General features: G+C 42.9%; 1 protein-coding gene across 3 annotated transcripts in view; it reads left to right on the top strand.

Annotated features, from left to right (window-relative positions):
• The first annotated feature begins 7,358 nt into the window (after positions 1 to 7,358).
• The window catches only part of CBFB (core-binding factor subunit beta), a 62,555-nt gene continuing 44,581 nt past the window's right edge, over positions 7,359 to 25,332 (top strand). For 2 of the 3 annotated variants that reach the window (XM_080644725.1, XM_080644724.1), the window contains exons 1-3: positions 7,359 to 7,707; positions 7,947 to 8,033; positions 12,684 to 12,800. In XM_080644725.1, the coding sequence (XP_080500851.1) occupies positions 7,630 to 7,707; positions 7,947 to 8,033; positions 12,684 to 12,800 (282 nt within the window). In that variant the 5' untranslated portion in view covers positions 7,359 to 7,629. The remainder of the gene's footprint in view (positions 7,708 to 7,946; positions 8,034 to 12,683; positions 12,801 to 25,332) is intronic. The other variant, XM_080644726.1, reaches the window with a different exon arrangement.

Genomic DNA, 25,332 nt, shown 5'->3' with positions numbered 1-25,332 from the left:
CATCTTTGTGTCTATCTCAATCTCCAATACTACTTAAGGCATGCTGGGAGCTCCCCTTAGACAGGAGGGAGCAAGATGACCTTAGCATAAGGTGAGGCCAGGGAAGCTATCAAGACTGTGGGGTGCCTTTGAGGAGGTTGGGTTCAGTCTCTAGGGCAGGCATTGGTGAGGGGATTCTGTGGGCCAATTGGTCTGCCCCGTACAGTGGAAAAAGGTTTCTCAGAGGCTTCTGAACCCACACTTAATGAAAGAGTATGAATTTGCTGGGCTGAGAAAGAGGAAAGAAGCAAGCTAGATAGAGGAAGTTAGCCAAGCCTGAAACTGAATTCCTTGCCCATTCACCCAGAAGTATCATCTAGACCAGGGGTGGGGAACATTGGGCCCGTGGGCTGGTATAAGGCCCAATAAATCATTTGGTCTGGCCCTGCCAAGGCATTAGGGGTGAGTTGATTAAATGTTTGACCAAATAGAGCAGGCTCATTTTTAAGCTGATAATTTCGTATGGCCCGAGAATGATGTTATAAATATCCAAATGGCCCTTGGCAGAAAAAAAGGTTCCCCAACCCTGATCTAGAGGAAGGAAATTATTTTTGCTTTATTTTTTAAAACTTCTTATTTGAGACAAACTGATAACATTGCTGGAAAGCAAGATCTCAAATGCTTATTGTTTGCTTTATTAATCGTGCTGTATATCTAGAGGGAAAGCAGGCGGGTGAGGTGGCCATGGCTAGTAATTCTGATGGCCTATTTACAAGCCAGTATTACAGCCTGATGGGAAACCTGGCCTGCCAGGATGGTTTAGGGCTTAGGAAATTTGAAGAATCCAAGAACAGGGCAGGGTGTCAAGGTATCATCAAGAGGGAGACAAAAAGAAATAAGGTAAAAAAGAATGCATTTGGATTCCAGAGTTGATAATGAGCTAGAAGTGAATGTTGAATTATTCAACCTCCTTTATTGATCTATTGATCTCTATCTGCAGGTCTTGGTTTATTCTTGGTTGGCATTTCCTGTGTCTGAGATGCTGAGAAGAGAAATGTAGGGAGGAGGGAACTGATTTTTAAGACTCAAGAAGAGACAAATTTGTTCACAAGTATCAGGAACCTTAAAATGCTCATATCTTTTGACATGGTGGTTCAACTTCTGGAACCACTATCCAAAACTTTTAAGAAAAAGCTTTAAGTATCATGATGTTCACAGAAGCTTGTTTTATAGCAGTGAATAATAGGAAGCAACAAAAATAAATGCCCAACAATAGGCAATTGGCCAAGGTGCCATTAGGAGTTTTATGTGATTACATGGGAAAATATTTATGCCATAGGGTTAGAATAATGGAGCATTCAAAACTGTATCTATAGTATATCATAACTATGTGAGGAAATGTGAATGAAAGGAGGCCAAAGAAAATATACTGAAATGTTAGCAATGATTGTTTGGAGGTGGTAGGACTCTCTTCTTTTTCTATATTTCCTAAATTTTTTACCAAAAGACACCACAAGTTTTAAATAATTAAAACAACTTAAGAAACACTATGAAGGCTGCACAGTTTTTAAAATACACATTTTCATTGATTTCAGAGAGAAAGGGAGAGAGAAAGATAGAAACATCAATGATGAGAGAGAATCATTGATCGGCTGCCTCCTGCATGCCCCACACTGAGGATCCAGCCCGCAACCTGGGCATGTGCCCTGATTGGGAATCAAACTGCGACCTTCTGGTTCATAGATCACAAATTCGTGGAGAGCCAAATCCTCCCAGAACCCAGGATGTTGCAGTGACCTAGGTGTGTTGACCCTCTCCCTGGGACATTGTATGGACCCAAATGCTAGAATGAGGGATGCTGTGGGGCATCACTCTGTGGATGACAATCAAAGGCCCCTGGACTCATATTTAAAGAAACAGTATGAGTTTTCCCAGCTGAGAAACAGGAAAAAGTCATGCTAGATAGAGAGCAGTAAAAGCAAAGGCCCTGAAGCATGTGGGAAATGCAAGCAGGCGAGTATGACTGGATTGCAGGGTGCCATGGGGAGAAATGATGGGAGATGGGATTAGAAAGGAAAGTAAAGACTGTCAGGGGATCATGAATGCTAAGCTGAGCACCTTTGCCTTTCTGCCACAGACAAATCAGAGGCTTGGGGGAGGGGGCTTAGGTTTAGGGGAGGGGGCTCAGGCAGGAGGGCAGTGTGGTTAGAGCTCACCACTGTCATTCTCTAGTCCCCTAGTCTAGTCTGTTTCTCATCACCCACCAGAAAATTAAGGGAAAGGGGAGCAAGTCTAAAGTAGCCCTCAAAGATGGTCAGTCAGGCCTCCTGACCCAGCCTGGCCTTCTTCCCACCACACCAGGCTCAGTCCCCATCCCCAGGCACCCAGACAAACCTCTCGCTTCCCATGACAAAGAGGCTCATTTGGAGCCTGGACAAGATTTGCAAACGTCAAACTTGTAATTACAAGGATGAAATCATCTGGTTCCTTTTAAGCAAACGGGTTTATTGATCCCAACACTGAAGAAATGCTATTCTGGGGAAACTTGCTCCTTTCTGCTTTCCTCTCCCTCTGGAATGGCTGTGTTTGTGGGGGAGGGTAGCAGGGGAGCTAAGAGCGGGGATAACCTCTTGGGAGGGGAAATTCTTAAGGGTCTAAGGGTGAATTTTATGGTATGTAAATTATATCTCAGAAAAGAATTCTTTTTTTTTTTTTTGAAAAGAATTCTTTAGGGCTCAGGAAACTATTCAGACAGATGACACCCTCATCCTGGACTTAGGCCCATCTCCATCCAGAAACTAGAAGCTGGGTAGAGGTAGGGCTTTAGGCACTGTGCCAGCCACTAATTTCCTTTCTCTCCCACACCCTTCAGGTCTCATTTGTGGCTTCAGATCCTATTTCAACTTCAAGATGGTACAATATTTTCTCAGTAACTGAAGGGAAAGGGTTTCCTTAGAAAAAATGCACCAGAGTCTCGGGGACCTAGGAGGACTTCACTCCCTCTTCAAGGAGAGGAAGATGTAAGTAGCTGCTGACACCAGATCTGGATAAAGCCAATCTTTCTACTGGACTTGGGGAGGCAGGACATCTAGGCCTTGACCTTCCAAGTCAAAGAGGGACAAACAATTAGACTGGGGGACAGGAATGCACCACCATCAAGGGCAAGAGCCACATCCTGCCACAAAGCCTACAACAGGACCCCTTCATTCAACCTACTGGGGACCCTTTGGGAGCATGTTTGGGTGCTCTAGGAGGAATGACCCCAGCCACAGCTCTCCATGAGTTCACAGTTCATTTAGGGAGAAAAGCAAGACCTTTGGCATCTCCACCAGCAGAGGCCTTAGAGTGGAATGGTTAAGAGCATGACCCTGGGATCATCAGCTCCTGGGAGCCTCAATTTCCTCATCTGTAGAATAGGGTGAATAATAATAACACCAAACTTGTAGTGTTATGATGAGGAGTGAACAAAGATGATATAGTCCAATGCTAAGCCATTTTGTTATCACTAATGAGACAGGATCTTGTCACAGTCCTATGGTTACTTATTCACCTTTTCAGAGTCTCTGTTTCCGCATTTGTCAAAAGGGGACAAGAAGACCTGTCTTAGAAGGTGGTTGCTTGAATTAACTGAGTTAAGGGACATGTAAGCACCCAGCTCAGATCTTCACAGTTGGACCAGACAATTGAGGGTTCCCATCCCCTGTTCAGTGCATTCCCGCCCACCCACTCAAGATCAGTCTGGGAGTCCTTGGGCAGGAGCAGCTGCCCACGCAAGAAGGTGAGGAAAAGGAGGCCCTGGGCTGGCTGAATCCTTAGGAAAGGAAGGCTCCAAGCAGTGGAGCTTCAGAGATTTCAGCCGGATTTGGGAAGGAGGAGGGTGTTTCTAGGTACAAATACCCTCAGGCTTCCATCTGGTGGCCCTACCAGAGCTGACTGGATTGCAGGGTGCCTTGGAGGGGTTTACTAATCCAAACCCAGATGGTCAGAAGCACAGAGCTAAATATAGCTGACCTGGGTGAAACTTTCATTTATTAATTTCCTTTAAATCAGTTTTAAAAATAAGTGAAAAAATTTAATAATAAAAAAAAAAGTATATAAAGGTCAGCTGAGGAGATGATTTCCTTCAGCCTGTGGCTAGTTTTCCGGTCATCCTGGCTGGTTGGACGCCAGACAATGTCGAGTGTGGGTTACCCTGTGGCTTGGAGTTGCCAAAGGCTGTCTGTGGTGTTGCTGTTCTGGGTTGGCCTGGCAGGCTTTTTCATCCCTTTCCCTCAGGACATCACTTCCCACCCCCATGAGGCTGACAGAGTACTCTGCACTCCCATGGTTCCTCTCCAGCTCCCTTGAACCTAAAAAAAATTTGCCTTGACCTTGAGCTTTTCCTTGTCAAAGCTCATGGTATCTGTCTGGGCATCTTAGCCACTCTAGGGTTATTTCACCTTTTATTTATTCCACATTTCCCATGGCAGAAACAATTATTACTAGAGTCCGAAGACCAGGATCAGCTGCAGGTCTGGGAGCCCCACCTGGACCCATTGTGGATTAAGAGTGCTGCTTTCTGGGTCATTTTTAGAGACAGAAACGGAAAGTCTTATACAGCTGTCTACCTAAACAGAATATGGTGGTGCTGAGTGGTATCACCTGGGATATTTTCCTTTTTCCTACAATAGAAGTCAACAGCAGAAACTGCTTCTCTGACCACTGGCCTCAGACAGGCTTTGTTGACGGGAAGCAAAGCCATCGTCTGCCTCTCATTTAGACAATGGCTGTGTTGCCCTAGTGTCCAAAGATCTTAGCCGAAATGGGAAGACTTGAGGTAGATGCAGCAGATGAATGAAAGCTTCTGTTACTGTGAGTGACTTAATTCTGCCTTGGTGCCTTGGGACCGAAGCTGCCTCACTCACCTCTCAAAATAAGTTGCAGATGTTTTAAGGCTGGTTTTGTCTGCACTTTGCCTGTGCTGATGTGGAGTTTCCCCCTCCAGTTTCATCAGAGCCTTTAGGCAGCAAAATAAAAATGACATCCTTTGCCAGATGTAGCTGATACAAACTGTTCAGTGGACCCACAGGCACTCCCACTCCTTCCTTTGGGTAAAACTGCTCTTTCCCTCTTTCAACCATCAGGTTCTCTCTGAGGATGTCAAACCCAGGCTCCCAAGTCTAGATGGGAGGGCATATATGTGATAACTGGTCAGTGTTATCACATCAGCCTGGACATAGTGATTTGGTAGAGGGGAGAGTATGTGAACTAGACTGGGCCAATCAAAGTCCTTCCCAGGAATTTTATGACTTGGCAATGGAAAAATGGCTGTTCCCATCCTTTGCTAGGAAATTAATGCCATCAAGAGAGCTTGAGAGAATTAAGGAGTCAGAAGAAGTGGAGGAATAAAAAAGAGACTCTCTCTATGATTTATTTACTTAAAATAAAACAGACCCCTTTTTAGCTCTATTTACTTGAATTGGGTTTCTGTCACTTGCAATTGAAAAAGACCTGAGAGGAAGATTCCGAGAAAGAGGGAGGCCCAGCAATAGTGGTTGTTGACATCCATATCTATACCCGTTCTCTTTGTGTACAAACATACATTCATTCACACAGGCTTGGTGTGGACAGAGGAGCATGCCCTTGAAAGGAATTGATTCTATATTTGCTGTTCAGAAAGAGTGCGTTTGTTAAAACCATCAGCCTACAGGTCTGACTTTGCTGACAATTCCCTCCCTGACCTTGGGTGATGGATCACTTTCTGGACCTCAGTTAGGGTTACCAACCATCCCATTTTGCCAGGGAGTGGGTGGTTTCCTGGGACATGGGAGTTTCATTGCTAAAATAGGACAGTCTCAGGAAAACCAGGACAGTTGGTCACTCTAGCTCAGTACTATATCTGTAAAAATGAGATAGGACTAGACAGGGGTGGGAAATTCAGCCAAACTCTGCATTTACGCAGACATTGCAAATTGCTCTGGGCACTAATTCCCATGAGTTTAGGTGTAACTTCACAATCCTTTGAAATATGGCCAGTTACTGTCAATCAGAGTTGGCACCATTTGGCATCCTCGGACTGAGTTTTTGACACGTTGGAATTTCAAGGATCAGAATTTTTTTAAAAACTATATTTTTATTGATTTCAGAGAGGAAGGGTGAGGGAGAGAGATAGAAACATCAATGAGGAGAGAGAATCATTGATTGGCCGCCTCCTGCAAGCCCCCCCCCCCCCCCCCCCCGCATGTGCCCTTGACCAGAATCAAACCCGGGACCCTTTGCTCCACAGGCCCACGCTCTATCCACTGAGCCAAACCAGCTAGGGCAAGGATCAGAATTTTTAAAATATATATATTTTTATTGATTTCAGAGAGGAAGGGAGGAGAGAGAAACATCAATGATGAGAATCATTGGCTGCCTCCTGCACGCCCCCTAATGGGGAACGAGCTCGCAACCCTGGTAGGTGCCTTTGACTAGAATTAACTCAGGACCCTTCAGTCCGCAGGCCAACGCTCTATCCACTGAGCCAAACCGGCTAGGGCAAGGATCAGAATTTATTGAGGACCAACTTGGAGTCAAGGTCTGTCATAAATCCCATGTCAGACTTTCTACAGCTTGGGCTAAATGACTCCTAGAAGTTGTGAATCTTTTGGGATTTGTTTGCACATTTGGGTAAAGATTTGGACTGGCATTAGGATATATTTATAAATCCAGCTTGTTATTCTTTAAAAACGTAAATTAATTGAGTGCTAGACCTACATAAAGGCTCTCACGCTAATACTGTGAACTTGTGAAAGTCTGATTTTTTGGAAATAAGCAAACAGAGGCTTAGCGGTCCAGTCTTGTCTAAGGCTCCAGTCAGCAGGCAAGGGAGTCAAGATCTCACCTAGGACCTTCTGACACTCACAGTTCCGACCTTTCCATCATGACCTGAATTCGGTGGGATGCTCTGGTCTGATTCCACCTTTACTCTTTGAATTGCACGTTTTACACCCACCCCCTTCGGTTTGGAGGCGCAAAGTCCCCAAGGACTTAAATTTCCTCGCGTTTAGGTCACAATTTTGGTTTACTCCGCGCGACTGGGAAGTCCAAAAGTTCCAGACAGTCGAAAGAAAGGGACCGCGCGGGCCGCTCCATCTCCATGGACCCGGCAGATCCCCACAGGGCGGTCCCACAGTGAGTGGCCCGTGGGTCAGTCAGGGGAAGAGGGCCGTGCGGCGGGAGGAGCCAGGTTCACTGCAACCTAGCGGCCCGCAAGCGGGGGCGGCGCATGCGCGGCGCGGATCGCGGAGTTGTGAATGGTACGTTTTGTTTGCTGGAGTTTGGGGCGGGCGGGCGCGCGAGGGGAGGGGTGGGGCCGGCGGGGGCGGGGCCGACGGGCCAGCGAGGTGGGCGGTGAGAGGAAGTGGCGGCGGCGGCGGCGGCAGCGGCGGCGGTCGGGGGCGGCGGGTGCTGGGTCCGCGCGGGCGGCAGGCAACGGCTGAGGCGGCGGCGGCGTGGGCTGGGTTCGAGCGCGCGGCGGCCCCTCAGACTCCGGGAGCGGGAACCCACGCGCGCGGGCGCCTGAAACAAAGGGCTCCGCGGGTAGCGGTCAGTCGGTCAACGCGGAGCCGGCCAGCGGGTGCCCGCGCAAGCCCGGAGCCCGACCGGCCGACGCGGTCTCAGGGCGGGAAGATGCCGCGCGTCGTGCCCGACCAGAGAAGCAAGTTCGAGAACGAGGAGTTCTTCAGGAAGCTGAGCCGCGAATGCGAGGTGAGGCGGGCGGACGGCGCGGAGGCCGCGGCGCGCCCCGAGTGGGCCCGGGCGGAGAAAAGTTTGGGCGGCGCGGTCCCCGGGAACCCCGCGCCGGCTCCCGCGGAGGGGGCAATCTCGCCCGGGCCGCCGTCTGCCCGCAGGCTCTGCTTGTCCTTATCGGCGTCGCGCGGGGCGGGCGGGCGCGCGGGCGGCGCCGCGGATTTGGCTCCTGATTTCGGGCTGTCTCTGCCTTGCAGATTAAGTACACGGGCTTCAGGGACCGGCCCCACGAGGAGCGCCAGGCGCGCTTCCAGAACGCCTGCCGCGACGGCCGCTCGGAAATCGTAAGTCGGCGGGGCGGGGGGCCGAGGGGGCCGAGGGCGCCGGGTACCGAGGCGCGCGCGGGTCACTTGTTGCGCGGGGGCTGCCGCGGCCCAGGTCGGTTCCGGACGCCGCGGGTCCCGGAACTGAGCGGGCGCCGTCTCACTTCCTACTCGGGATTCAAAATGCGAAAGCAGATACTGGCGGGCCGCGCGTCCTCGCGCCGAGACGCTTCTCTGTGACCCTCGGCGGTGGGTATGTCTCGCAGACACGACTCGGCAGTTTGCCGTCGGCGAACGCAAACCGGAGGCAGACTAAACAGGGAAAGGTTATGTGTAGGCTCCAGTAAGGGATCGGGTGTTTCTAAGGAAGAAAACACCCATCCGGAAAAAGAACGGGGCTTCATTCAAGGATCTGGCTCCTGGACGATAGTTCGTTGGTAAGTCTATATGTGAAGCTCTCTCATTCCCAGAATAGCTAAGAATAATAAATCTTTACGCCAGTTATCTATTGTCCTTATAGAGAAGAAAAAAAATGACCTAAGGAACATGCCGCGATCTTTTCTTAGACTGTTAAACCCTAGGAGAATCAGAGAGAAACCATTATCGTCTTTTTTTTCAAAGCTAAAAAGCATACCCCGTTTGTGCTGCATGGATTTTCAAAAACCACAGTTGATCTTGAGGCCGTATTATGGGTGGTAGATTTAGTGCTTTGCTTCCATCAAACCTAATGTTAAAAAAAAAAATAAAGTGTTCTAGTTTCCCTGATCTTTTGATTTGTCCGATGGAGGTGCTAATGAAGGGGGAATGAAGAAGCCAAAGAATGGATAGGAAGAAAGGAAAGGTTATTTAAAAAAAAAAAGTTGAAATATTATGTGATGGAATCCAATAATTACTCCGTGATTGGGCCCATGGCATTTGAAGAGACTTGAAGCTACTGTGCAGTTTGAGTTTGGGTTAACAATAGGAGGACATATTGGTACATTTACTTCTCCCACCTCCTTTATAGAGCATCTACTTATTTTTATTGAGATGTAATTTGCATACCATTAAATTCTCTTCACCAAAACCAAATTTATTTTTGAAGGTTTTTTAGAATCATATTACAGAAAATGACAAGATACTGGCTAAATTTACCAGGAGCTCTAGAATAGTTGATTATTATTGCATGTTATGAAAGAAAAGCTCCTGCTTTCAGCCCACTGCCAAATTTTTTTGAGTAGTTGTAATCATATGTGTAAGACAAATATTTTTTGGTTTTGTTATTGAGTGGTAAAAGAATCATTTATTAGTCGGTCCAATAATAAATTTGCATGTGTTTCCTTGTGCAAAAGGTGATGGTATACCTAACCAGTGGATTTCCTGGAGATAACAAACTATTGTCAGGACTTTTTTAAAGCTGAGGGGTTTTTTTGGAAACCAAATGAAGAATAGCTATTAACAGTTTTTCTGTCATATCAGACTTTACTGCATGTAATTATGAACTGGGAATATAATTTAACCCACAGTGTATCTGAATTACTGTACTATAATGTTGCTGTAATATTTTATAGGTGGCTTGTATTTGTCATAAATTTCTTTCCAGGAATAAATCAGACAGATGTTCTAGTTCTTCCTCTCTTCCAAATATTTCATCCTACAAATTTTAATAAGTTCTTAATATCTGACAAGTATTGAAAGTTGAAGATACATTGAAAGATTTGCTCTTAAGACGCATATGTGTCTTAATTTGTTGAATAATGTAACTATTTGTATTTGGTAAGGGATAAGGGATTTCACATTACCCTCTCTAGTTTTCCCCCTTTAATTCCATGTCCTCCACATGTAAATTACAGTATTCTTATCTTCTAGGGTGGAGACCACATTAATTCTGTGGTTATATTCGCTAATATACTCGCCTCTGTGCAGGTACTTTGCACAATGCCTTTTGCATCATAGGTACTTGATTAATTCAGTTTAGAGGTTACTTAATGTAATGCCTAAAATTTGTCTTTTGACTTACAAACAGGCAGTAGCTTTTACCTATTTGGTTATGGAAAATAGATGTGGAAAAGGTATTCTTTGGCCTCTATTTTGACAGCAGTTATAGACTAAAAATATACATATTTCCCACAATTATTCCCAACCTAAGTTCTGTGATGCTTATCTCTTCTTAACTATAAGGTAGAATGAATAAAAGTGATCATGGGTGAGGGATAGAATCTATTCTATTTGGTAAACTGATTTATTCCCCCCGGTAAGTTCTTACTGTAGTAAAAGTGTTGGAGATGTCTTCAACACTAATGATTAATAAAAGAAAAAAATACTTATGATAGGTATGGTCACTCTACTGGGAGAGCAGTAAAAACCATATGTATATTTTTAAAAATTTATTTTACTGTTTTGAGAGAGAAAGAGATGGGGTGGGAGAGATAGATTTGTTGTTCCACTTATTTATGCATTCATTGGGTATATGCCCTTACTGGAGATTGAACTGACAACCTTGGGGTGGCAGAACAATGCTCTAACTGACTGAGCTACCTGGCCAGGACAAAACCATATATTTTTAATCCTGAAAATGGAAGGATAAAAGGTATGTTGGATTGGCACAATGTGTGCTGTTTTATAATTTATGAAACCTATAAAAAATAGGGCAATCCGGAAATCTTACATATAGACAGGGATACCGGTGTAGCGTTTTTATGTTTTCAAAGATAATTTTCTGAGCTCATGTATGTATAGGTATTCCATTAAAGAGTTCTGTGGTCAAATAAATTTGGGAAATGTTATTCTAGAATGATTTGTTTTTTTATCACTTCTATCTCAGAGAGAGGGATCTTGATGAGATAATGGGCATAAAGTGAGGAAGCAGGAAATCTCTTCTGAGGTTGGCGTTCAGACAGGAGGTGAGGTAATAAGATCTGTAGACTGTTTTTACTGAGCATAGAGCTGATTTGGGGTACAGTGGGTGGAAGGATTTGTTATTAGGTGAATACTGAAGAAACTTGCCTGGGAGATTTTGATACAAGGCTTCATTTCATGGGCTGAATCTCTTATTTGCCACCACTCTGCTCTGAGAATTTAATTATCTGAGGGTGGAAAAAGTTAGCTCAAAATTATTTCTTTTATTTTATTTAGCAGGTATTTATATATCATTTACTTGATCTGTTCTAAGCTCTTTACAAATATTTGTGAGGAAACTGAGGTAAAGTTAAGTAACTTGCCTAAGGACACAGCTAGCAGTCTGCTTTTAATTTAAACTGTTTATTAATTTCACTTGATTATTTTTTAAACTTATGCTAATAGTGGGATAAGATTTTTTAAAGTTAATATTGTAATGACAGCTGTTCAAAAAAAAGGGTATCCCAGTTGATTAGGGAAATGCTATCAAAACTGTAGAAATTTAGCAGTTAGGTTGACAATTGTACGTATGGTACCAGTAATAAAAATAGGAAGTATAATTTTTACCTCTAAAAAAAATCGAAGCTGTTAATCATCAGGGGAACTAGAGGATAGTTGAATCATCTAAAGGCTTTGAACAAATCGTCAAAATGTGAACCCCTTACTTTCAGATGAAGACTCTGCTTGAAAACTTTATGCTTTACAACTTGGTATAATAAAACAAAAACATTCTATTTTAATTAATAAAATAAAAAATTCCAATAAAGAAAAGTTTACATTTAGATCAGCCTTGGGCAAACTACGGCCCGCGGGCCGGATCCGCTGGGCTGTTCTATCCGGTTCTCTTGCTCTCCCCTCCACTCCTTTACTTTGAATTTATATTAGTTCACACAAACACTCCATCCATGCTTTTGTTCCGGCCCTCCGGTCCAGTTTAAGAACCCATTGTGGCCCTCGAGTCAAAAAGTTTGCCCACCCCTGATTTAGATGATGAAAAATGTGTTGTTTTTTTCAAAATGCTTTTTACTTCTTAATTTCCCTTGGGGAAAAGGGACAGTGTTCCATTTTTTTACTTGGGGGGAAATATAGTTAAATTGCTCAGGGACTATACAGACTGACACTTTATTGAAATGGATTTAGATTATTCTGTCTGTTGAGCTATCCTAATCTTTTATAAATATTAGATGAATACTCTTTTGTTATAGTCAGATCCAGTTATCCTGAAATCAGATTTTAGAAAATGCTGTGTGTTTTTTTAATCATCCAAGGTTTTAGAGAGAATGGGAAGTGCTGTCAGGGCACATGCTAATATATAGTTTATCACAAGTGGACAGTCCTGTGCATTTTTAACATGGGCTTTAAAGCAAGGGCTATCAAGAAAAATTAAAATGTCCCATTTATACAACTTTAAATTGTACGTTTTAGAATTCAAAATGTTTAGATCTTCAGTGATTTTCACACTTAAAAAATAAAGTTTTTAAATTCAAGGATGGTAGCTTCTGGTTAGACATTAGCAATGCACGATCCTAACGTCAGCAAAAACTGACCTGAAAGAAAGTATTGATTTCCATGGCTTGATTTTATATTTAAGCAGCCAATGGCAAATGTCCTCAAAATGGAATCAGATGTTTGTAACTTAATACTTAAGAAAAATGATGAGTGCATGTTTTTTACTTTTAAGTATTCTCGGTGCTGCCTGGCTTAAGACAGAAACTGATGTAAAAATAAATGACTGCCTGCATAATTTATGTAATGTCCTGCTCCTGATCCTGTTTGTATTGATTTTTCTAAAAGGCTTTTGTGGCCACAGGAACCAATCTGTCTCTCCAGTTTTTTCCGGCCAGCTGGCAGGGAGAACAGCGACAAACACCTAGCCGGGAATATGTCGACTTAGAAAGAGAAGCAGGCAAGGTAGGAAACATTTCTTTGTAATTTGAAATACTATAGATTGTTTTATTAGAAATTATCTGATGATTTACATTAATAAAGAGATCATAGTTCTGATTATAAAGGGATATGTTTTCATATTATAAGGATACATAATTTTTAAAAATCACTCAAACTTTCATATCATTCCATTGCTGATTTCATGTGTATTAACATTCACCTTAGAAAGTTCTAGCCTTTTAAGAGAGTAGTGTACTTTTCTTACACTGAACATTCAAAACTTAATTTCTTTAAATGTTTGGCAGGAAATATTCTTTTTTTTACTAAAATATTTGTGACTACAGTGCTGTAAGAAAGAAATTAAGAGAAAAATGAGAAAAGGCTTTGTAGGCTAGGCTTTAAATTTAATAATATTTAGAAATAGCTCCTGGGTAGCTTTCTGCTTCTGTTAGTAATTTAATTTTGAAAAAAAGCAGCATGAAAATTTTAACTTGGAAATAATTTCTTTGTTTTGAGAAAATGCTTCTGAGAAAACAAATAGATGTTATAAAATTTTTATGTTGGAAGTTTATGTTGAAGATGAAAAATGTAAGTGGAAATGTTTAAGTTGAGAGCTCTGTTAAAAACTAAGTTAATGTATATTATGATTTTGGTGAAATTTTAATGAATATTTTGGATTGGTTCATCTTTTTATGTAGAAGTTGACTTCAATATAATATTTAAAAAAATTTTTTTAAATCTTATTTTATATTTAACTTTTTCTCCTGTTTCCTTTGCAGTGTTTTTATCAACTTGCTAAATTACTTTTCTGTCATGAATAGCATAACCTATCACTTTATTTGTAAAACATAAGGAATATCTGAATATCCCTTTGAGGAACTTAAAAAAATTGTATTAGGATGTATTAGGTAGGAAAAGGATTTCTTATCATATATATATATATATATATATATATATATATATATATATAATGAAGACTTATTTTCTTTAATTTTATGAAATAAGGTTTGATCTTTTGTCAGTGATAAACTAATCTTTGGGAAGGGAGAGGAGAAAATAGGTACAGAATGTAAAAAATTAGTAATAATTAAGTAACTTGCTTTCCTATGTGTTAGCTTTATGCTTGAAAGATTAAATGAAAATGTTCCAGATCTACTATTTGGTCCTTTTTTTTAAATCCTCATCCTAGGATAGTTTTTCCATTAATTTTTAGAGAGAGTGGAAGGGAAAGGGTGGAGAGAGAGAGAGAAATATCGATGTGAGAAAGACACGTTGATTGGGGCTGAGGATTGAGCTTGCAACCAAGGTACATGGCCATGACCAGAATGGAACCTGGGACCTTTTAGTCCGAAGGCCGAAGCTCTATCCACTGAGCAAAACCAGCTAGGGTTAAGGGCAGAAGTTTTGAAGCCATTATATGATTTTTGCTTTTTTGGGGGAGGGGGGTCTATTTGGTACATGTATGTATGACTAAATTGAAGAAATTACTGTTTTCCTTGTTCAAAATGCTTTCTTAAAGTGTGTTGAACATGGTAGCTCAGATACAGCAGACATAGACCAAAAATCCTTTCCTTTCAACTTTAACGCTAAACTATTTTGATTTCAAAATTGATATCTAACTTGGCTGGTACAGTGGTTGAGCATAGACCTAGGAACCAGGAGTCAGGGCACATGCCTGGGTTTCAAGCTCAGTCCCCAGTAGGGGGCACTCAGGAGGCAATCAATGACTCTTTCGTCATTGATGTTTCTATCTCTATCTTTCTCTCCCTTCCTCTCTGAAATCAATAAAAATACATTTTAAAAAATTGACATCCCAATGTTACTGAAGTCTTCCAATGTTTAATAACTATTAAATGGTGTTAACTCTACTAGGAAGTATATTTGCTTGAATTAATTTAATGACATATGTTTGCTGGATTGAAGACCATATTATTTTTGGACTTAAGCCATTGATATGTGTGTTTTTTAAATTTAATAAATCTTTATTGTTCAGATTATTACAATTGTTTCTCCTTTCCCCCCCCCATAGCTCCCCTCCACCCGGTTCCCACCCCACCCTCTGCCCTTACCTCCCCCCTACTGTCCTCATCCATAGGTGTACGATTTTTGTCCAGTCTCTTCCTGCACCCCCCATATCCCATTGAGATGTTTTTAGTTATATGACCAACAATGCCAAAAATGTTTTAATGGCATATTCTAGTATTTTTTTCCCCAAAATATATTTTATTGATTTTTTTACAGAGAGGAAGGGAGAGGGATAGAGAGTTAGAAACATCGATGAGAGGGAAACATCGATCAGCTGCCTCCTGCACACCCCCTACTGGGGATGTGCCCACAACCAAGGTACATGCCCTTGACTGGAATCGAACCTGGGACCCTTGAGTCTGCAGGCCGACACTCTATCCACTGAGCCAAACCAGTTAGGGCTATATATATTTCTTTATTGATTTTAGAGAGGAAGGGAGAATGAGAGACAGAAACATCAGAGAGAATCATTGATCGGTTGCCTCCTGCACGCCCCCTACTGGGGATTGAGCCCGCAAACCAGGCATGTGCCCTTGGCCAGAATCGAACCCAGGACCCTTCACTCCACAGGCGGATGCTCTATCCACTGAGCCAAACTGGCTAGGGCATATTCTAGTATTTAGAGGATATGTTTTCAAATATATCAGGAAGAGTGATAAAAAAATGTAAGATATCAGGAAACTTGCATTTCATTAATGTTTGTTTTAGAAGTTTTTTTCTATAAAGGGCCAGATACTAAATATTGTCATTTTGCTCTCTGTTGCAACTACGCATTTCAGCTGTTAGAGTGTGAAAGAGGCCATAGACAATGTGTAAACAGATGAGTGTGGCTGTGTTCCAAGAATGGTAACGCTGGCAAAAAAAAAATCAGTATCTTTAGATTTAAATCTGTATATGTTTATGTGTAGGTTCATATATTTCTCAAATATAATTTTGCCAACATCTGTACTACACTAGTAGAATCTACAGGAAAAAAAAGCATTTTAAAGCAAACAAGAAAACAACTGCTCATATTACACCATACTACTGGGATAAAGTATGCCAGAGAATTTGGAAAAAAAGTACTGACCAATGTTTTTTCATCTGTGGAGTTCATGGGTCTTCTTCTCTTGCTCCTTTTTTTTTTTAAATATATTTTTTTTATTGATTTCAGAGAGGGAGAGAGATAGAAACATCAGTGATGAGAGGGAATCATAGACCAGCTGCCTCTTGCACGCCCCTCACTGGGGACCGAGCCCACACCTGGGCATGTGCCCCTGACCGGAACCAAACCTGGGACCCTTCAGTCCGCAGGCTGATGCTCTGTCCACTGCGCCAAACCAGCTAGAACTCTTCCTCATTTTTTATGGTCTCTTTCTGATAACCATTAGCTTCTATTTCTATATCAATAGGGCTAGGACTAGAAGCAAGTAAAAACTGAAAGAAATTTCCCCAAATGGTAATTATTTACCTCTGCTCCTTATATTGGATCACAAATCAATGTCTTCCACATACTCTCAACCAGGTTACTTCCTGAAGCAGCTTAGTTTTCTTCCCATTCATATCCAGCTTTGAGAAAACTAGTGGTTAACAAGGCTTTAGAATTAGGCAGAATTAAGTCCTGGTTTCATTTGCTAGTATGTAACTTTGGGCAAATTATTTAATCTATGGTTTTCATTGTAAAATGAGGTTAATGCATACTTTCTAGGATTGCCCTAGTGATTGAAATCCTCCTATCTAATAAAGAGGGAATATGCTAATTGACCATCACTCTGTCCCAAAAATGGATGCATCCACAGCTGAGGCCAAGTTCCCATAAGGAGCCTTAACGAGCAATCAGCAGGGACCTGAGGCTATGCCCTTCCCTGCCCCCATGGGGCTTGACAGGGGACCTCAAGGTGCGCTTCCTGTCCTGGTGCTGGGCTAGGGGACCTCAGACTGCACCCCCCCTCCTGGCAGGGCTTGACGGGACCTCAGGCCGCGCCCCCCACCCCAGCACCGGGCCAGGGGACCTGAGGCTGCACCCCCCTGCCTGGCTGGGCTTGACAGGGGACCTCAGGCTGTGTCCCCCACTCAGCGGCACTTGACAGGGGACCTCAAGATGCACCCCCAGTGCTGGGTCGGGGGAACTCAGGCCACGCCCCCCCACCAGGTGGGGCTTGACAGGGGACTTCAGGCCATGCCCCCCACCCCAGCACCAGGCCGGGGGACCTCAGACCACACCCCCCACCTGGCGGGTCTTGATGGGAGACCTCAGGCTGCACCCCCCGCCCCAGCACTGGGCCAGGGGGTCCGGGGTTGCACCCCCCTGCCTGGCTGGGCTTGACAGGGGACCTCAGGCTGTGTCCCCCACTCAGCGGCACTTGACAGGGGACCTCAGGCCATGTCCCTCACCCAGTGGGGCTTGATAGGGGACCTCAAGGTGCACCCCCAGTGCTGGGTTGGGGGAACTCAGGCCGCGCCCCCCACCCAGCGGGGCTTGATGGACCTGAGGCTGCGCACGACCCCCCCCCCCTCACCTGGCAGGGCTTGATGGGGGACGTCAGGCCATGCCCCCCACCCAGCAGGGCTTGATGGGGGACCTCAGGCCACACCCCCCATCCTGGCGCCAGGCCAGGGGACCTGAGGCTATGCCCCCTGCCTAGGAGGGCTTGACAAGGGTGGGACTGACCGGGTCTGGATCTAGCCCAATGGGAGGGGGGCGGCCGGGTCTGGGTCTCACACGATTTTGAGGCGCATGTGGGTGGGCAGAGACTTGACTCTGGGTTCCATGGTGCGCCCCAGACTCTGACAGGAGGAAGGTTTTCATATACATTTTACTAATTTTCTTTCATCTCTGACACTTCTATTACAGAGAAAGGGCAAGTAGCAATATTAAATTATTTCCTCTAATCTTTTTTTTAAAAAATATATTTTATTGATTTTTACAGAGAGAAAGGGAGAGGGATAGAGAGCTAGAAACATCGATGAGAGAGAAACATCCATCAGCTGCCTCCTGCACACCCCCTACTGGGGATGTGCCCGCAACCAAGGTACATGCCTTTGACCGGAATTGAACCTGGGACCTTTCAGTCCGCAGGCCGACGCTCTATCCACTGAGCCAAACCAGTTTCGGCTTAATCCTCTTTTAATGTGCACGAATTTTGTGCACCGGGCCACTAGTAGTGAATATAAAGTGCTTAGCCCAGTACCTGACATAGTTATAAAAAGTTCATTCAGAAAGTATTTGTTGAACACCTGTTATATGTACTGAGCACTGTCCCAGGTACTTGTGATACATCAGTAAACAAAAAAAGGATTCTGCCCTGGAGGTTGTTTTATGGCAAGAGTGGAGGAGTAGACAATATACATAATAAATAAATTATACATTATATTGCAAAGTGATAAGTGCTCTGGGAAAAAGAGAAAAAGTAGAGTAAAATAAGGATGAGCAGGTATGTTTGCAGTTATCAATAAGATGGCCTGGGTAAAGAAGATCATATTTGAGCAGAGACCTGAAGGAGGTTAAGAAATGATGAGCCATTTGGGTATGGGGAAAGGTGTTCTAAACAGAGAAGAACTCCATTGTAAGGTTCTAGAGTGGAAACATGCACTGTGTGTTGGATAAACAGCAAGCAGTGACTAGAGTAGACTGAGCAAGGAGAATAGTAGGAGATGAGATCTGGGAGATAGCAAGAAGCCAGTTTGTGTGACCATGGTAGCCATTGTAATGAGATGGACTTTGAGTGAAATGGGGTGATGTTTTAGGTTTTTGAGCAGGTGAACGATAGGATCTGCCAGAGATTTTGAAAGGATCACTCTAACTGCTGAGTTCATGATAGGCTACAGGGGACAAGAGTGAAGCAGGGAGACCAGTTTGACTATTATGGTAGTAGCAGTGGAGGTGGTGAGAAGTTGTCATAGTATGCATGTATTTTGAGTTAGAGCCAACAGTGTTTGCTTCTGGATTGGATGTGGGGTGTGAGAGTCAAGAAAGGCTCCAACATTTTTGGCTAGAGCAACTGGGAGTATGGGATTGCTGTCATTTGAGATGGGAAAGGCTGTGGGTGGAACAATTTTGAGGAGCAGTTTAGAACATGTGAGTTTGTGGTGGTAGTTTGTTATTACAACTTAACTTTTCTCACCAACTTAACTTTTCTTATCCTTAAGTCATGGCACTACTTTTTAGTAAGTAACACTGTCTGCTTAGCTCAAGAATTCAGTGGCCTTTTAAAAAGAATCAACTCTCCCAAGCCAGTTTGGCTCAGTGGATAGAGCGTCGGCCTGTGAACTGAAAGGTCCCAGGTTCGATTCTGGTCAAGGGCACATGCCCGTGTTGTGGGCTCCATCCCCAGTGGGGGACTTGCAGGAGACAGCTGATCAACCATGATTCTCTCTCATTATGGATGTTTCTATCTCTCTCTCCCTCTTCCTTCCTCTCTGAAATCAATAAAAAATATTTAAAAAAATAATAAATAAAAAATCAACTCTACTGAAGTATAATTTACATACAATAAAATGCACCTGTTTTAAGTGTATACTTTGAGTTTTAACAAATGTACACACCCATGTGAAAACCACCCACAATCAAGTTAATGTTTCAGTCATTCCCAAAAGTTTCCTCATGCCCTTTTACAGGAATCTAGGAGAGGCTTGGCTCGATGGCTCTGGCTCAGGGCTGGGGCTGTGCAGTCTCTGAAAACTTGACTAGAGCTGAAGCATCCACTTCCAAGCTCAACTCATGTGACTTTTAGTAGGTGGCTTCAGTGTGTAGTCATGTGTTCTGCTCCATACAGAGGGGAAAATGAAGTCACTCTGCTTTTTATGACCTGTTCCATCATTTGTGTCTTACTCTTTTCATTAGAAGCGAGTCACTAAGTGTAGCCCACACACTCTAGCTCACACTCAGCAGGGAGGCGGGAGATTTATTCACATACTTGGGCATGAGTACCAGGAGGCTGGGATCATTGGGGCCATCTTGACTGGCTATACAATATTTACTTAGATACGGTGAATTCAGAAAAAAATTTGAATGCTAATAGGAAACAGAAGCTTCTTGTTCTCTCTGATTCGAAATACAGCTTCATGGTCTAAGAAAATAGGTTCAGCAAAATCACTTCTTTTATTTATTGAATATTTTCAAAGCAAGGGTCTTGAATAAGGAAGGTTTGTTAATGGATAATTGACTATAAATAGGTACTTTGTGTTCAAGTCAGAGCACAATTTTATAATTTGTCTATCAAATATAGTTGGAACTTTTGTACCCTGGTGTCTAGTGAGCTGTCTACATGGACTCTTAATAAGGGTCTTTTTCAGAACTTTTAAAATAATACAGTGCAGTGGAAAGAGCTCTGGATTTGAGTCAAAAGACAATCATAACCATTTTCCTTATCTGTAAACTAGAGGCCTGATTCATGAAATTCGTGCAAGGGGCTTGGCCCTGGCAGCTACAGCGGCTTGCCTCCACCCTTGTAGCCCTGGCTTCATCTGGAAGGTCGTCCAGAAGGTCGTTCTGGTGTCCAGTCTAATTAGCATATTACACTTTTATTATTATAGACTAGTGGCCTGGTGGACGAAATTTGTGCATGGGGGGGGTCCCTCAGCCTGGCCTGCGCCCTCTCCAATCTGGGATCCCTCTCACAATCCAGAACCACTGGCTCCTGAGTGCTTGCCTGCCTGCCTGATGGCCCTAACTGCTCCCCTGCCAGCCTGATGGCCCTAACTGCTGTCCCCTCCTTGTCTGATCCCCTTAACTGCCTATCTGCTCTCCCCTCCTGTCTTAAACCCCCTAACTGCCTATCTGCTCTCCCCTCCTGTCCTAAACCCCCTAACTGCCTATGTGCTCTCCCTTCCTCTCCGCACCTTCAGACCCCAGTGCAGGGGTGCTGAGAGCTCTCTGCTGAGGCCCCTCCCCCATCCTGACGCCCCTCCCCCATCCTGACGCCCCCCCCTTCTGGGCCAGGCAGCATTGAGGGCCTGCACATGGTTGTGCTTCCATGGGGGGGTGGGGCACCATGGCCCATCCTGACACCCCTCTTCTGGGCCACGTGGCGCCGTGGGCCTGCGCCCGCTTACGCTGGGGGCTGCCCCTGGTGGCGCAATCCCTGCCCCCGTCCCCGCCAGGTCCTGTGCACGCTCACCTTTGACTGGTCATGACTCGGACACCTTAATGGACAAATTAGCATATTCCCTCTTTATTATATAGGATGGGAATCAGAATGTCTGCCTTATTCTTGTATCTCATGTATATAAGGATTAAATGAGATGCCAGAATATGTGAAAATGCTTTTTAAATTGTGATGCTCTATCCAAAGTTAGGCTATTGGATGGTTTCATAGGGTGTGGTATAGACAATCATGGAGTTTTGGTGGTGTAGCATGCCTTAGGTCAAGCTTCACTGCAGGTAGCTGTGCAGTATTGTAACACCACATCTTTCCCAAGGGGTCCATTTTGGTGCCTAAATAAAACCCTAAAGCAAAAATGTTCTTAATTCTTTCTTAATCTAAACTGCTTTCCTCTAATTTAGCTGTCATAGGATAAGGAAAGCAACTGATCAGAATTTAAATCATTCTTACATTAAATTTTTATAGACCAGACAACTCCAGTTCCTTTGATCTTTCCTCTTAGGACCCATTTCTAATTTTATTTCAAACAAATCAAATTATTATGGTTGACCAAAACTTGTTAGTCTTGAGTGGTAAGATTAGTGGTTTTTGCATGCATTCTGTGTTTTATAAAGTCTCATTTGGGATTTTGAATTAATGATTGTGTGTCCTTTCTACATAATTTAGTTTTTGAGTATAAAAATAAAGGGTATGAAAAATATAAACTGAAAAAAATGAACTTTACACTGTTTAATATTTTTTTTCTATGGAAATTGAATATATTGTCTAGTGTTACTACATTGGCAATAGTTGTTGCATTCCTGTTTATAACTTATTATTTTAATTGGTAGTCAAACATGTACCAGACACAGAAATAGTTATAACTATACGTGATTAGAATACCTACTGTAGCCTGAGCCGGTTTGGGTCAGTGGATATATTAGAGTAGGTACTTTTTATTTATTTATTTATTTAAAAATATTTTTATTGATTTCAGAGAGGAAAGAAGAGACAGAGAGAGAAACATCAGTGATGAGAGAGAATCATTGATCAGCTGCCTCCTGGACACCCCCCACCAGGGATTGAGCCCGCAAGCCCGGGTATGTGCCTTGACCAGAATTGAACCCAGGACCCTTCAGTTCGCAGGCCAATGCTATATCCACTGAGCCAAACTGGCTAGGGCTAGAATAGATACTTTTTAAATAAATGTTTTTGATAAGCTATGTTTTTCCTTTCTGAACTTTTATACTTAATCTTTATCATTCTTTTACATTAGTATCAAATTGCAAAGCAAAATTTAACAGCATTTGATTTAAGGAAGGAGGAGAGACTCTTGTTTTAAATGGATTCTCAGAGGCCTGTGACTGCTTCTTCTGGAGCATTTTGCTTACTTGCCTGCAGGATCTTTGTCCCAAAATAAATATTGTGTCTGTTTATATACCATCCACAATTTGGCAGGGCTTAGAGGGCTCCTTGATGTTAGCTTTGAGAAATCCTATTCAAGCTCAACAAGTTCCTTCTCCTTCAGCAGCCCAGTCACTCCAAATAAAAGATATCTGTGGTAAAGCTTTGGAATGTGATTTTCCCCTAGAGCAGTGGTCGGCAAACTCATTAGTCAACAGAGCCAAATATCAACAGTACAACGATTGAAATTTCTTTTGAGAGCCAAATTTTTTAAACTTAAACTTCTTCTAACGCCACTTCTAAAAAATAGACTCGCCCAGGCCATGGTATTTTGTGGAAGAGCCACACTCAAGGGGCCAAAGAGCCGCATGTGGCTCGCCAGCTGCAGTTTGCCGACCACTGTCCTAGAGAAACTGAAGCAACTTTACAACTAGCTTGTCAGATCTAGATTTTGTGTTTCAATTCAGCTAAAATATGAAGTATATTTTCCAGCACTTAGTTATCATCAGTTTAGTGCATTAAAATAAGTAATCTGGTTTTTAAAAATGTTTTAAGTATACTATAATAACTGAATTAGAATTATAAAATTTAGCACTGGAAGTCATATGTTTATATTTTTTAAAGAAAAGCTTTTATTTCAATAATTTTTAAATCCAAGAGGGAGTGTTGACTGGCTTCATGAACAAATAAGAATGTTTAAAAATTAAGATGTCAGCCCTAGCCTGTTTGGCTCAGTGGATAGAACATTGGCCTGTGGACTGAAGGGTCCCAGGTTTAATTCTGGACAAGGGCACATGCCTGGGTTGCCGGCTCAATCCTCAGTAGGGGTTGTGCAGAAGGCAGCTGATCAGTGATTATCATTCATGTTTCTATCTCTCCTTTCCTCTCTGAAATCAATAAAAAAATTTTTTTAATCCTATATAATAAAAGCCTAATATGCAAATTGACCGAACAGCAGTACAACTGGTCGCTATGACGCGCACTCCACCAGGGAGCAGACACTCAATGCAGGAGCTGCCCCCACCCCGTAGGCTCCAGGCCAGCCAAGGCGGGTGCCAGCGGGCCGCACTGGTCGCCCCACAGATTGGCCCCGATCGCCCCGCTGGTCGCCCCACAGATCGGCCAGCCAGGCCTAGGGACCCTACCCGTGCATGAATTTCATGCACCGGGCCTCTAGTAAATAAATTAAAATTAAGATGTTATGTCATAGTATATTCCAGTTACATTAATTTATATATATGGTAAGTGTACCTCTGAACTATTTGAAGATTATATATTCTCTTTTTCTCTTGAATTGAATTTTTGTCTGGGTTTACCTTTTAATGTAAAGGTAAGTTTTCAGTTTTGGCCTTATCTAAATTACATATTCCAAGTTAGAGAAGAAAAATATGTCTAAGAAGGACATCCTTAATTCTTCCCCTCCTTGCTTCCACTTCTTACCCCAATATTTTTTAATGATTACTTCAAACACTGCAAGGATAAAGGCCTTTGAAAAACATTTTTTTAATCCTCACCCAAAGATATTTTTTCCATTGATTTCTAGAGAGATTAGAATGTAGGGAAGAGAGAGGGGCAGAGAGAGAGAAAAACATAGATGTGAAAGAGACACATTGGTTGCTTCCTGCACGTGCTCCTACTGGGGCTGGGGAACTTGAAACCAAGGTAGGTGCCCTTGACTGAGAATTGAACCTGTGGCCCTTTGGTCCGCAGGCTGATGCTCTAACCACTGAGCAAAACCCGCCAGGGCCACCTTTGAAATGTTACCAACTGAAGAAATTAATTATTTTTTAAAAAAATTTTTATTGATGTTAGAGAGGAAGGGAGAACGAGAGAGAGAGAGGTAGAAGCATCAATGAGGAGAGAATCAAAGATTGGCTGCCTCCTGCACAACCCCCACTGGGGATCAAGGCTGAAACCCAGGCATGTGCCCTGATTGGGAATCGAACTTGCAACCTCCTGGTTCCTGGGTCAGTGCCCAACTGCTGAGCCACACAGGCTGGGCTGAAGAATTAATTTTTGAGTAGGACTTCTTTATCCTCGTTTTATTGCTTCCCATTTTCTCTCATAATTTTTTTCCAATCAACATTATTGAGGTATAACTTATATGCAACAAAATTCACTAATTCAGTGACAAATGTATATAGTCAGTGGTGTAACCACCACCACAATAAAAATATAGAACATTTTCATAACTTAAAAAGTTATCTCATGCCCCTTTGCAGTCAGTCCTTTTATCCTTGGTCCAGGCAACCACTGATATGCTTTCTGTTACTATAGTTTTGTCTTTTCTAGGATTTCATATAAACAGAATCATATAGTATGTAGTCTTTTGTATCTAGTTGTCACTTAGCAACATGCTTTTGAAATTTATCCATGTTGTATATATAGTTGTTCATTCCTTTTTATTACTGTTTTTTCATTATATGGATATTCCACATTTTATCTGTTTGCCAGTTGATGGCCACTTGGGTTATTTCCCCTTTTTGGCTATTGTGAATAATGTTGGTCTGAATATTTACATACAAGTCTTTTATGTGGACATATCTTTTAATTTCTCTTGGGTAGATATGTAGTACTTGAATTACTGGGTCATTTCGTGAATATAACTTTTTAAGAACTTGCCAACCTGTTCTCCAAAGTGGCTGTACAATTTTGCATTCTCACTCCCAGCATATGAGAGATCCAGTTACTTCACATCTTTATTAACAGTTTGTACTGTCAGTCTTCTTTTAAAAAATATTTTTATTTCAGAGGGAGAGAGAGATAGAAACAAAAGGATAGCCTAGAACATGTAACTTCAATATTTCCTTTAGGAGAATTTAGATATTTTTCAAACAGACAATATTCTGTCCATATTAAATTAATTTCCAATAGTGGCCTTACTTGCAGAATGTTATTTTAAACTAGAGGCTCAGTGCACAGATTTGTGCACCGGTGGAGTCCCTCGGCATGGGCTGCGGGGATCTGGTGGCAGTCCAACATCCCCTGAGGGATGTAGTGCGCGAAATGGCAGGCAGCTGGGGAGGAGCTTGAGTCCAGGCCAGGCACTGCGCCTGCTGCTGCCA

The sequence above is a fragment of the Plecotus auritus genome (genome assembly GCF_963455305.1).
Source record: "Plecotus auritus genome assembly, chromosome: 10".
NCBI classification, from domain to species: Eukaryota; Metazoa; Chordata; class Mammalia; order Chiroptera; family Vespertilionidae; genus Plecotus; species Plecotus auritus.
The sequence above is the reverse complement of the archived record's forward strand: the minus strand, read 5'-3'. Positions and strand labels throughout refer to the sequence as shown.